Source organism: Pygocentrus nattereri, chromosome 1, assembly GCF_015220715.1.
Source record: "Pygocentrus nattereri isolate fPygNat1 chromosome 1, fPygNat1.pri, whole genome shotgun sequence".
NCBI classification, from domain to species: Eukaryota; Metazoa; Chordata; class Actinopteri; order Characiformes; family Serrasalmidae; genus Pygocentrus; species Pygocentrus nattereri.
Window position 1 is genome coordinate 35,162,923 of NC_051211.1, and position 14,811 is coordinate 35,177,733.

At 40.1% G+C, this 14,811-nt stretch overlaps 1 protein-coding gene across 1 annotated transcript in view; it reads right to left on the reverse strand.

Annotated features, from left to right (window-relative positions):
- Positions 1-14,188, reverse strand: part of tmcc3 (transmembrane and coiled-coil domain family 3) — a 32,499-nt gene extending 18,311 nt beyond the window's left edge. The window contains exon 1 of the mRNA XM_017696942.2: positions 14,039-14,188. Coding sequence (XP_017552431.1) covers positions 14,039-14,104 — 66 coding nt within the window. The 5' untranslated portion in view covers positions 14,105-14,188. The remainder of the gene's footprint in view (positions 1-14,038) is intronic.
- Positions 14,189-14,811: the final 623 nt, after the last annotated feature.

A 14,811-nucleotide genomic window follows, 5' to 3' on the forward strand; every position in this document is an offset into this window, starting at 1 on the left:
ATAAGTATTTGGTCAATAACAAAAGTTCTACTCAATAATTTGTAACATAACCTTTGTTCTCAATGACAGAGGTCAAACGTTTCCTGTAAGTCTTCACCAGGTTTGCACACACTGTAGCTGGTATTTTGGCCCATTCCTCCTGCAGATCTCCTCTAGAGCAGTGATGTTTTGGGGCTGTCGCTGGGCAACATGGACTTTCAACTCCCTCCACAAATTTTCTATGGGGTTGAGGTCTGGAGACTGGCTAGACCACTCCAGGACCTTGAAATGCTTGTTACGGAGCCACTCCTTCGTTGCCCGAGGGGTGTGTTTGGGGTCATTGTCATGCTGGAAGACCCAGCCACATTCCATCTTCAAGGCTCTCACTGATGGAAGGAGGTTTTGGCTTAAAATCTCACGATACATGGCCCCGTTCATTCTTCCCTTAACACAGATCAGTCGTCCTGTCCCCTTTGCAGAAAAACAGCTCCAAAGCCTGATGTTTCCACCTCCATGCTTCACAGTAGGTATGGTTGCAACTCAGCATTCTTCTTCCTCCAAACACGACAAGTTGAGTTTTTACCAAAAAGTTCTATTTTGATTTCATCTGACCACATGATATTCTCCCAATCCTCTTCTGGATCATTCATATGCTCTCTGGCAAACTTCTGACGGGCCTGGAAATGTACTGGCTTAAGCAGGGGGGGACACGCCTGGCACTGCAGGATTTGAGTCCCTCTTGGCGTAGTGTGTTACTGAGGGTAGCCTTTGTTACTTTGGTCCCAGCTCTCTGCAGGTCATTCATCAGGTCCTTCCGTGTAGTTCTGGGATTTTTGTTCACCGTTCTCATGATCATTTTGACCCCATGGGATGAGATCTTGCGTGGACCCCAGATCGAGGGAGATTATCAATGGTCTTGTATGTCTTCCATTTTCTTACAATTGCTCCCACAGTTGATTTATTCACACCAACCTGCTTGCCTATTGTAGATTCACTCTTCCCAGCCTGGTGCAGGTCTACAATTTTCTTCGTGTTGTCCTTTGACAGCTCTTTGGTCTTGGACATGGTTAAGTTTGGAGTCTGACTGTTTGAGGCTGTGGACAGGTGTCTTTTATACAGATAACAAGGTCAAACAGGTGCCATTAATACAGGTAACGAGTGGAGGACAGAAGAGCTTCTTAAAGAAGAAGTTACAGGTCTGTGAGAGCCAGAAATCCTGCTTGTTTGTGGGTGACCAAATAATTATTTTCCACCATAATTTACAAATAAATTCTTTAAAAATCCTACAATGTGATTTCCTGGATTTTTTTCTCATATTGTCTCTCATAGTTGAAGTGTATGATGAAAATTACAGAGCTCTCTCATCTTTCTAAGTAGATGAACTTGCACAATCAGTGGCTGACTAAATACTTTTTTACCCCACTGTACACTTGAATTTTATTAAATGCCCATATTTTTATATTTTATACTCTTCTTCCCTTTCTTTTATATTCTAGCTTATATTTTTATATTGCATATACTGTGTTTCATGGCAACAGACAGATGTATAAGGATTTCACTGCACTTTGTACTGTAAATGGCTGTGTGTGGGACCAATAAAGCTTGGCTTAATTTGATTTGATCTTCATACAGCTTAACACTCTTTGGAGAAGAACACAAATGGCCAATTGTCTTATTTCAACTAAATGAAAACTAGCATTGTGAGAGGCCATCCTATGGCCAATTATTCGCTCTTGGAGTCCCAGGCACATGCGGCTGTGGCATCGGCAGAGTCTGAATTTGCAATCCCCCAACGATAGGGCCAACACACGGGTGGCTTCATCACTCTGGTGCCAGAATTTAATGAAGCAAGGAGACAAACACATAAAGAGACAATAAGAGGCCATTTGTGTAATGTAATTTCAGACAAATTGAATATTTTTAAGGACCCACACACACCCTGCCACAACCAAAAAGAAATTCCCCCCATCTTCTCCCTCTTCCTTTCACTTGCTACCTGTCTCTCTACCTATTTCTATCTCTCTCTTTCAATTTCTCTCTCATTATTAATCCCTTCTTTCTAGAACACAGATTAACGGTCTCAGCTCCACAGCCCAGCTGGGCGATTGGGGAAGGGGGGGTGGGGGGTGGGGGGGGGGGGGGGGGCAGACACCAGCTGGGTTGACAGGAGAGTGCGTATGAGTGTGCGCACACTCAGACAGTAATCCTGTCAAAGAAGTACTGCTTTAGGGGTAATGTGATGAAACTGATATGAACAATCAGCACACATATACTCACACAGCTAAAGTGGCTTAGTGCTAATAAGAGAAACACACTGTTTGAGCAAGCAATACAGACGTACATCTGGAATTGACCAAAATCAGAATCGGCAGATTTTCGCTCTGAACAAGCTATTCAGCCAATTTATTACTATTATTTAGCCCAATCTGTGCTGTAATTTTACGCTGTAAATAATGTGAATCAGGTAAGTGCACTCGCACTGTATTTGAACGCTGCTGCGACATCTGTTCCAAAATGTCATTGCATAATTATGCATGACTCATTGTGCTAAACAGTCAGTTGCCTCTTAATTTCAATGCAGCACTTTATTTGATTCATATTATTTAGACAGGCAACTGATTTCTCATTTAAGAATTTAAAATACCAGTTTGGCCCACAAAAGAGCAAATAATGTGGCTTATGTTGCACTTTGGCTAAGAAAAGGTTCTGGAAACGTGCTCCTGTGTTCCATTCAGCCCACACAGTACGAGGTTTCAGTTAAAAAAAATAAGTTCCTAAAAGAATTATTCATAATCGGTGCATCAGTAGTTGAAATCGGTAGGTAAAAATGCTGACCAATTATAGAGTCTCTACCCAACAACAACCAGTGTTAAACAGTATGGTAACAAGTAAATTATTGTTATAGCTTTTTTTAATTTGAAATAAATATTCCTATTTTGCTGGTGTGTTTTATCTGTTTCAAATTCACAAATATCAGAAAAACTAAATATTGTGACAAATACCAGAAATGTCTTCTCAAAATTTGTGCCACATCGCCTAATAAACCTAAAACACACCACACTCGAACACATAACTCAGAAATTCTCTGAATTCCAGTTTCAACCTAGACTGAGTGAGACAGAGTGAAAAGGAAGGTTTCTTTACCCTAACACAGCCACTTCAGCTCATGAATGGACTGATAATTAACTAATGGCTTAAATGTGGCGTGTCAATAGGCAAATGTTAAACTTAAATGAGTTTAAAGGCTTGCACAGAAGAGCAGCAGAAAAACAGATCTGTGAAGAAAAAAATAACTTTAGGCAACTGGCAATAAATCTGAACCTGACAGTTTCTGCTTAGTGGAAGGAGCCAGAAGTAGCTACATTATGGTGACTTGCTTCTTTTTCACCAAACACTTCACAAAATCAGGGATCATTTTGCTGACACTGGCATTGCAGGTTGACCCTATTTTTACTCTGCTAGTAATACATTAACTACAGCAAAAACTGTTTTGCATAAAGAGTTGGAAAATTATATGTAAAGCTATTTATTTGGGTAGTAAGAACGTATTTGTTTAAAAAATGCAGTCACACAGCACACACTACTGTGCAGAAGCCCTAGACTGTGAGAAAATACGTAAAGCTGTTTATCTGGGCAGTAAGCTTTTATTTCTTAAACACACACAAACAATAAAAGCAATAAAATCATGTTACTTTTCAACTGTACTGTTTAAAAAAGTTTTAACCATTTTAAAGACTTTTTGTACTGTCTTTTTAATCTTCTTCCACTGTACAGGGAAATTAAAACTACACCTGCTTACAACTGAATACAGGGTCTAAAACTGGGACTTAATAACCAGACACTCCATTTGTTCACCACAAATGACCTTTATAATCTAAAGGCTGTGAATAACAGACATGGTATGGACCTCTCCACGAAGCACTGAGGAAGTTCTGAACATCTACGCTGCAAGTCATGAGTCAACAGACCACAAACCTCACTGCAGGAGATAAACACATAACAAGTCCACTAATGCAAAATACAGCCTAAGTAAAGGCAAAGCCATATAAGGCACTCTATTTGCCTGGGGGCCAGTACCTTAAAATCAACTCAAACAAGGGTCATACACTGCCTGTATCACGTCACATAGGCCCAAAATCCTGCTGCACTCTGCTTTAACTCCACATTATACACTGTTATGGCCTGGGGATAATAACTGTGAACTGCTTTGGTAATTGGAAAGGGCCTGGGGTGACTCAGCTCTGCTAAACCATTACAGACCGAATTGAGGTTAAACAGCGAACCTGCAATTCAGAAAAGAGCACATACACACACCCACGCCACACACACCATTCTTATTATACCTTGTGAGGACATGGGGTCATGTATTTTATATATTTTATAAATCTCTACGGATCTTGCTATGTGCAGAGGGGTCAATCCAGCAGCAGCTTACTTTACACCACTTCAGCCGACGCCTGGCGCTGCAGTGATTTTAGGCCCCTGTTCACAAAGGGTGGTCCTTAAGTACAGGGCTTGACATGTTTGGTGTGAAGGAACTCCAGTGGCCTGAACAAAACCCTGTCCTTAACCCCACTGAACACCTTTGTAATGAGCTCCAATTGTGAGCCAGGCCTTCTTGTTCAACATCAGTGCCCGAACTCACAAATCTTCTTTTGAGTGAATGGGCATATATTCCCACAGACACACTCCACAATCTTGTGCAATACATACTCAGAAGTATTTCAGAACGGGATGATTTCAGAATGGGATGTCCAACAAGCTCATATAGGTGTGATGGTCAGATGTACGCATATTTTTGATACACATATGAATGTATGAGTATGAATATGCGATAATAATATGCCCCTGAAGTATTATATGTACATAAATATGTTCATTTAATAAGAATTTTCTAAGCATAACTTTAAAACTAACCCTAATGATAAGATCAAAATAAAAAGAAATGTTTTTCAGTTTTAAAAAGTAAACCATGGAGCTTTTGCACAAAGCATTTCACCAAATCTGGGATCATTTTGCTGACACTGTTTTCTTAATTGTTTTGGTTACCTAGCGTAAAATTGCCTTTTACATTTGGAAAATGTTTAAATGCACCTAAATAGCTAAATCTCTACATCAGTGCTAAGTCTTACTGTGTTACTAACAGCTGGGTAAGCATGTGTTTTTAAAAAATGTAGGCTACACTTCATCAGAGGCGAATGAAGGGCTTCGTTCCTGCTAATTCTACAGTAGGTTTGGCTGTATACATAGCCAAATACAACCCTCTCAAAATGTTAGCTCACAACTCTTTTCCTTAGCAGTCTGCCACCCCAATAAAATTGCTGGGTCTAACCTGGCGACCTTTCTTCTGCCTGTCAGTGCTGGTCAGTGGAACAGCGGAACAAACGGTTATCAAACCTCTGTACAAAACACAATGCTGCTGGAAAGAAAGGTGTGCCCTTGCTTCTAACTGTGTGTGTGTGTATGTGTGTGTGTGTAGGGTAAGAGCTAAGCTAATCTAATGTCAGCTAAACTTGTGTCAGAACTGAATGTGTCTTACTGTAATCCTTCCGCTCGCTCACACTGACACACATTCAGATACACACATCTGACTAAACCCGTTCCACTGAACAAACATCAAAGACACAGAGAGCTGCAGCCAGAGCTGAACACAGTCCACTGAAATGGAAACTCCTACAGAAGCGCCAGCAGGTCTGAGTGATAAAGTGATAACAATAGTTGCCAAAAATAAATCTTTTTTCTTTTGATAATGTTAATGCAATGAATTCTGACGTGTACTTAAATGTAACATACTTTCTTAGTCTTTACTTGATTTGAGTCAAGTACATTCATTGCATTACTTTTTTTCCATGTGCAGGTATTTTCAGTAAAAAGATTACTCCATTCTGTTCCTGGAATGCAGAAATGGCTTGAGATTTAAACAACGAATATGACTAGGTGGCAGTGTGTGCCTTCTACTTGTTGGACAGGGAGGGAGTAGTCTACCCATTCACTTACAACAAGACAAACCAGAGGAACAGTAAGAAGTGTTAGTAAGAAGGTAGCAATATAATATAGTGCAGAGTATCGTTCGAGACATAGTTCTCGATTTGATGGACATGGACATTAAACAACACAAGCTGATAAACTTAGCACAGACTTTGGCCGTCAGCTTGCAGTTGATGCATTAATGCATGGTTAGCTTGTTACGTCATGGCTACCATGTTAGCTTGTGTCTGCAAAGGCTTGTCCACTTATATGCCTAATCACACTTTTCGGTCAGGTAGTAGAACTAGAAGAAAACAGTAAATCACTGCTGGGGTAACTGAGCTGAGATGGTATTTCCTACTTATTCCTGTTCTTTTCTCAGAGTATATCACATTTGACTTTGCTTGCTAGATTTTAATTTTCTACCACAGTACAAACTGTGTTTAGTGTTTTTTAGCTGCCAGGAGCCCAGTCTGAATGGATCAAGTGTCCACTGCACCTAAAGTCTATGCTAAACTGTATAATACTGTAATTTTACAAGGTTGAATAATCCAATAACATAAAAGAAAAGAAATATTGAGCATACCATTATAAGATTTATAATGATACTACACATTCATATAAGTATCTTATATGAAACTTAGAAAATTATTATAGTGTACTACAGGATACTATACAAGTAAACATTACATATGCAAGAAAGTATTACAGATTACAAATTATGACAGAAGTTATATACAGCTCTATAGAAATCTTATACAGCTGTATGCAAAAGTTTGGGCACCCCAATCTTTCTGCTGAAAGATGTGAAAATCCTCTCCTCTACAAAGAACATACAGTTTATCTGTTTGCGCATATATATATATATTTTGAATTGAATTGTGCACAGAAATTGCAGAAAAATGTCATACTCACATTTGCTCCCTGTAGAGTATGTGTTTACTTATTTTCACTTAAACTTGTAATTTGAATAGCAGTTTATTTAATATTTAATGATCATTAGCGGTACCAAATGATAGGAAAAAATATATTGTAGTGATATTTTTTCCATATCACCCAGCCCCAAGTGCCAAGAGCACTCAGTGCAATTTTGTGCTTTTAAGGTGTAATGTGTTCTATTAACCACAGCTTTCACAAACTAATAAATTTAATTTAGTGCAATGTGTGTGTGAGAGAGAGTAGAGTGTGAGTGAGAGAGAGAATAAATGAGCTGACAAAAGACCAAAAAGTCCCCTCCTACCCCAGACGCCCACAAATCTGATTTCTCAGTGGAGACATTTGGGGTACTGCCAGCACCAAAGCAACACACACACACACACACACACACACACACACACACAATATATGGAGGATCTCTAAGTTACAGCCTGGCAGACAAGCACAGTGTCACCACAAGGACATTAACAGTAATAATTCAGCGAGAGGAAGAGAAAGAGACAAGCAACATCATTTGAACTGGCAGCAATCCGTGCACATCTCCAGCTGGGTGTAATATCTGAGACTGAGCAGCATGCAGAGTGTGTTAATGGATCTATATTAATGCTTTACTACACAGTCTGACAGTGGCAGGCCATAATGTGGCCTACGCTAAAAGGGGAATTCCATCAATCTTTCCAAATTTCTGCTTAATTAAATAGTTAATAAACTAAGAGATAAACTAAGTACTTCGGAGTGGTTTGATGCGAAATGCTCTAATGTAGAGAAAACTACTCAGAAGGATCAGAATCGTTATAATAGCGGTGATAGGAACCAGACGGCTGAAGCATTTAATGCCTCTAAAAATCTACATCACAGAAATCTGTCATAAAATGGTTACAAATATATATGAGATATAGTTTGTTTTTGTTTTTTTTTATAAATGCAGGGGGCACTGTAAGGCAAAGTAGTACAAAATAAACTTGATTTTTTCCAGATTTACCACTATTTTACCATTATCTACATTATGTATAAAAACACGTGTTGTTTCACTGCTTTTGTAGATAGTAAATAAAATGGCTATATTTGTATTGTAGATATCACAATCCCTGATTTCTATCAGCACTACTGCAAATAAATCGCTCAGTAGGTTACTCCACACTGTATGATTTCACATCACACCGCTCTGAATCACTTCATCTCAACAATTTAATTTGCAGCAATTAAAAAAAAAAAAATGGTGGAATGTTTTCACACTCAAAAGTATTGACACATATTTAACAGCAACGTTTGGGCTATGCAGGGCCTGAACAGTATTTACCGAGAGGAGTGCACTGACATTAACCCTATGTTCTTCTCTCGCAAATAAATTAAAATTTGACTACAAAAGCAAAAGCTTTGCACAGTATCGAACACACATGCATGAAAGGCAGTTTTTTGCTGAGCAGTACACTGCTAGAATCAAGCATGAAATATGCTGCTGTTGTTCATGAAAACCAAAAATTCAACTGTGTAAACAAAAGTATTTTGTCAGCCAAAATCAAGACAGCGCAGTCGTTCCCAGCAATGTATTGGCTTCATATACACTATATTGCCAAAAGTATTCAAACACCCTTCGAAATCATTGAATTCAGGTGTTCCAATCACTTCCATGGCCACAGGTGTATAAAACCAGCTCCTAGGCCTGCAGACGGCTTCTCCAGACATTTGTGAAAGAATGAGTCGCTCTCAGGAGCTCAGTGAATTCCAGTCGTGAAATTTCCTCACTACTAAATATTCCACAGTCAATAGTCAGTGGTATTATAACAAAGTGGAAGCGATTGGGAACGACAGCAACTCAGCCACAAAGTGGTAGGCCACGTAAAATGACAGAGCAAGGTCAGCGGATGCTTTCTGCAGAGTCAATCGCTACAGATCTCCAAACTTCATGAGGCCTTCAGATGAGCTCAAGAACAGTGTAGAGAGCTTCATGGAATGGGTTTCCATGACCGAGCAGCTGCATCCAAGCCTTACATCACCAAGTGCAATGCAAAGCGTTGAATGCGGTGGTGTAAAGCACTGCCACTGGACTCTAGAGCAGTGGAGACGTGTTCTCTGGAGTGACGAATTACACTTCTCCGTCTGGCAATCAGATGGACGAGTCTGGGTTTGGCAGTTGCCAGGAGAACAGTACTTGTCTCACTGCATTGTGCCAAGTGTAAAGTTTGGGGGAGGGGGAATTATGGTGTGGGGTTGTTTTTCAGGAGTTGAGCTCGGCCCCTTAGTTCTAGTGAAAGGAACTCATAATGCCTCAGCAGACCAAGAGATTTTGGACAATTTCATGCTCCCAACTTTGTGGGAACAGTTTGGGGACGACCCCTTCCTGTTCCAACATGACTCTGAACTAGTGCACAAAGCAAGGTCCATAAAGACATGGATGAGCCAATTTGGTGTAGAAGAACTTGTCTGGCCTGCACAGTGTCCTGACCTCAACCCGATAGAACACCTTTGGGACACCTCCCATAAACACACTCCTAAACCTTGTGGAAAGCCTTCTCAAAAGAGCTGAAGCTGTTATAGCTGCAAAGGGTGGGCCAACATCATATTAAACCATATGGATTAAGAATGGGATCTCACTCAAGTTCATATGCATGTGAAAGCAGATGACTGAATACTTTTGAAAATATAGTGTATAACAGTCACATGTACTTTTATTATTTAAAAACACAACAAATTTTTCATTTATAAACTTAAAATGCCTCATGCAGTGTGAGATTTGAACCAGAACCAGGCATAAACATACGAAGCCTTCCAAACACAAACATGTGAATCCTTACAGAAGGATTATTTATAAAGAATCTAATCATTATTTAGACAAAAGCTGCTCTTCATACAAAGCTTCATAGTGAATATGAGGCCAAGTGTTGAAGCTGAAAGATTAGTATATAGCTATTTTGTTCAAACAACTTTTCAGGTATTTTGTCTTAATTATTGTCTTCTTTGTTGTACCCAAACTTTAGATGCCCAGTACATACACAAATAACATTCCCATACATAAACCTGTTTAACACATGCACTTTTACACTAGAATATAATAGTTAAATTAACTGGCCAGGGGGCACTAGTGGGTCTGGGCTTCAAGTAAAAAAATAAATAAATAACTCGGCCAGTTTGATGTATATGTAATTACTAAATAATAAGCCTTAGGATGTAATAAGTGTGGGTTTTTAAGGGTTTAAGCAATTGCAAAACGAGAAAAGAACTCACATTCATCTGTATTAAAACTTTGAAAAGGCTAGTTGTCTCCAAACTTTTGACAGGCAGGGTATATCAAGAAATAATGAGGTAAAGCTGAGATGGTAGGTTATCAGGCAGACTAACGTAGCCCACTCTGGCCAATGAGAGTTTTGAATGGCTGGGGAATTCCATGGGTTGCCCTGGCAACACTGGGAATGCAGTAGGCTACAATGGAGAAAACCTTTATCTACTACAACGGACCTCATTCACCTACTTTGTCCAGTTTTTCTTAAATTTGGCTCGAGAAAGGCCCTAAAAAGTCTATGTCAGATTCAAGATGTGCTCTTAAACCGCAGAATTACGCGCACCTTTGTGCTCTTGAGTGTGTGCAGATTCTATTCTTCCTCAAGAACAATTCCCATATAAGAAAGCACTGGTGAATGTGAGAATCATCATCAAAACGGTGTAAGTTGGTTTTAAAAAGAAATTTCTTCTTAAAAGTGGTTGGTGAAAGAGGCACACTGTTTTCATCTCAAAAACAAGGCCCTTGCAGACGCGTTGTTGTTCACTGGGCGACATTAATAACAGGTTTGGCAAACACTTTGCTAAGCGAACTTGAAGGGTAATTTGGTTGGAGAAGTCATTAGAAAAACACTTTCCCTTCCCTCTCTGTTCATCAATGACATTTCATTAGTGTGATGTGATTGTAAAGCAATTCAATTACCAACGGTCTAATAGCATGAGCTTTCCACCTTCACTTCATTACTGCCTGAATCAATGAAGCACGAACGACCAGCACAGACTTCAGCTACCCAGAAAGTTCTCACACATTCATACTAGAGATTTAACAATACACAAGTTTCACCATACAGCACAGGAGTACAGTACAGGTATATAGAGTACAGGAGTACACAGTACTGCAAACAGCTTCTATACCGACATGTGCCTGCAATCTCATCTATGTTTTGTACAATAAATGTGGTATTAATGTAGGACAACAGATCACCCAACATGTTTGAATGTTCAGTTATGTTCATGTATGGGCATACTACTGTCTCGCTGTGGATTGCTTGGAATAAGTCAATAAAAGAACAAAGGATTTTTTTTTAAACCTGGGGTAAATGAGCTTTTACTGTCACAGGACAGAGTAATTCAGTTTACCGTCACGAGGTGTAGGCCTGGTTAGAGTACTACAACTACTTAGTTAACTGACAAAACATGACAGCAGCACCTGGTGAGAGCATAATTGAAAGCAAGTCATTTTAGAAGACAAAGGGCCAGATTTACCAACATTGTGCAACGTCCCAAACTCCATTCTGCCGTTTAAAAAGGGGCTGTTGTGATTTACTAAACAGGTGAAATGCTGCTACTGTTGTGTGCCTATGTCTTATTGCGTATGCATGAGTTTCCTTCCTGGAAATATGAATTCTCATTATTCTAATTTGATGACGTAAATAAAAATCAGACAGTTTTCAGGCCAGTTGGACTGTGTATCCTGCCTTCCGCCCGATGACCACTGGGAAAGGCACCCCCAGAAGGAGAAGCGGCTTAGACATGTGTGTGTGTGTGTGCGTGTGTGTGTGTGTGTGTGTTCTTAAAATCCTTATTATTGTGAGGTTTTTTATATATATTTTTCCTAAACAATGATCTGACAGCTTTCTTTTTCAAATGATTCAAATCACATATTGAGAGCCGTTGGCTCTGCAGTGCCTGCTTTACTAAAGCTATTTATTACTTCATTGTTCCTGTGCGCTGTGGCTTCTGTGCGCTGTGGTTTGTGTGTGTACACAACAGAAATGTCACATCTGTTGTTCGAGGCACTGCATACAGCAAAAACATTACACTTAAAATCATACAATTCTCAGGCGACCTGGGTACAAGTTGAGAACTCAAAAGAACTCAAGTTGAACTCCCACCAGCCAAAAAAATAACATTTCAAACCAGAACATAATGATAATTGTGACAATTAATTTCCAGCGTTCATCTGCATGGGCATTATCAGTAGAAAACCTGCTAGATCAGCCACCCTCATAGGCTCAAACTGTCAGTAGACTGTCAGTAATTTGTGCCTCTCTTAGAAAATCTGCCCCAAATAACTTAAATACATACAAAGTCCACATGGTGTCAGTTTCAACACAGATGCTTTCTGCCTCTTTTAGCAATATAATAGAGCGTTGTTTAAAAAGCACAGCGGAAATCATTCCAGTAATGTCAGCATGTCTAATATCATATTGCTTGTAGCATAAAATCTACACAAATTTGTGATTTACATGCAACTGTCTATTACAAATACCAACCTACCATGTCCAGCACTCATTTCCAACCAAAAACCTTCTCATCACACTTGTATGGAGCTGATCATACTGTGCCTTTGTATATACATACTTGTTCTAGCTACCACACTGCATGCCGCAGTCTCTCACAAGTGGGATGGGACAGCCCACATACGGGACAAGAAGAAATCCTCGTTTCGCCATCAGAGACGGATAAACTGTTTAGGAAAAAAACCTGTTTAGCCTGTTAAACTTCGACTGCATGGCAGCTGCCCAAATCTCTAAGGAGAAACCCTGCAGAAAAAGCAACACTCAACTGTACACAAGCCTGAAGGCATTTTATGCATAGTAGTCACTGTTATTATTAGCACTAAGTTTAGCTTTTACCTTATTTTACTTGCCATCTGACCAACCAGTTACACACATAATTGTATTCTTTTCTTTCTGGGGTGTTTTCCTTCTGTATGACTGTAATGATATGCTGTGGTGCAGTAATGTTACTTACATTTACATTTATGGCATTTGGCTGACGCTCTTATCCAGAGCGACTTACAGTTTGGTCATTTTAAACAGGTGTTAGGAGTCTTGCCCAAGGACTCTTATTGGTATAGTGTAGGGTGCTTGCCCTGGTGGGGGATTGAACCCCAGTCTGCAGTATAGAAGGAAGAGGTGTTAACCACTATCCCAACCACTACTTAACCCCAACCTTAAAGGAATGGGCTTAACAAAAAAATCAAATGCACACCATTTTACACAGAGCCCTAATGTAGCTCCTCAGCCAAGACATGTTTGGTGTTCTTCAGTTTGGCAGTGGAGCTACGAGACTAATGTAGCTCAATTAACAGAAGTCTAGGTCACCCAAAGCCTAATGTTGTAGTTATATTCCATTCTTATTGTTAGAAGCAACTTCTGACAGCAAACGTGTCTTGTGTCTGTGTCTTCTGACTTTTTTATATGTAATAGTGAAGATGCTAAAATGGTGGTAAATCTGAAAGTTTTCTTTGGGTACTATTTCACCTTACCATGTCCTGACTGTACCTTTTGGATTTAAAAGATTACATTTTACACCACAACCTAATAGTAGTAAATAAATAAATTAATAAATAAAAAATAAATAAAAGGCCTCAGGCCACAAGACATCCATTCACATCCATTCTGTGTGAAAACTTTCTACCTTCAGCAGCGTCGGACGCCTGGTTCCCATCACCACCAGTGTCTGACTTACTTCATCAAACCACCCTGAATGACTTTGTGTACGTGTAACGATGTAGTTATGCAGATAATCCCCTTTTCACTCCAGGAGCCAAAATCTAACTGGCCCTCTTTCACTTTTCCAATAAAAGCTGGTTTGTTAATAGGTGTCTTCGTTGGGTGCTCCCACATGTCTGCACGACAATATGTTGTGGTCACCACAAAGAGCCGAACAGCCTGAACCCACACTCAGACGGACCAAAGCTAATTCTCAGCTTCTAGACTACATGTGCACACCTGAGAGCTTCGTGCTGTTTTAGTGACGAGCACTGCCGCCTTTTGCCACCTGCTGTTGAACTGAACTAAAGCTGATCCGTGTGTAGAAACAGCCTAAGACACGGCAGGGCATCGCACTGTAGCCGCTTGGTAAACTCTCAGTCTGAGCGGCTACAGGCAGCTACGTTAGCAGAAGCGGGAGCCGCGGCTCGGCGTGTTACCGTTTCTCCGCACGAGTTTCTGGCCACTTCGGGGAAAGTTTTGTCCGGCGCTGTGGCGCAGGGCATCGCCGCTCTCCCGGTGAAGCGGCGGCGGCTCTCCGTTCTCGTCTCCTCCTCCTCACGGTTTGTCTATGAAGCGGCCGATGTCCGGCTCGTGAACCAGCCCTTCTTTTGAATGAATTTGAACGAATCGATTCTCTTGAGTGAGTCGGTTGAGGCGATTCCCACCTCCCAACCGAATTGATTTAATGGCCTGTACACGCTGTTCCTCTCCGCGCTGAACGCCTGAAAACTCCGAAATGAATTCGATTAATTGTTATTTTCGCAAAAGAACATAATAAAATATGCAAAATGCAAAATAGTATTCGTTTGAATTCGTTTACATGTTTTTATCACCAATTCCACTAACTACTGCTTTCTAACTTGGAAATATTACAGCGTTGTACTGTATGTTTGTATATTGCGCATTCACATTACGTTGTATGTTGTATGTGTGGTAAAATGGGGAAATAAATCATTGTCCGTGTGTACATAACATTTCTTTGTGGATATGATAGTGATACATACTTGAATTTGAGGCGAACCTTAGATTTGTAAGAGGTGAGAATAAAGTTGGTTTGACTTGCCAGTCAATTAATCGTTTGAGTGGGACGTTCGGTTCATTGAAACGAACAGACTCGGTTCAGAAAAATGATTCAAACGTCTCTTCAACTACTCGGATTATTCAGAGAGGCGGGTCTCATCATGATAATCCAGGACACGCGACACACACC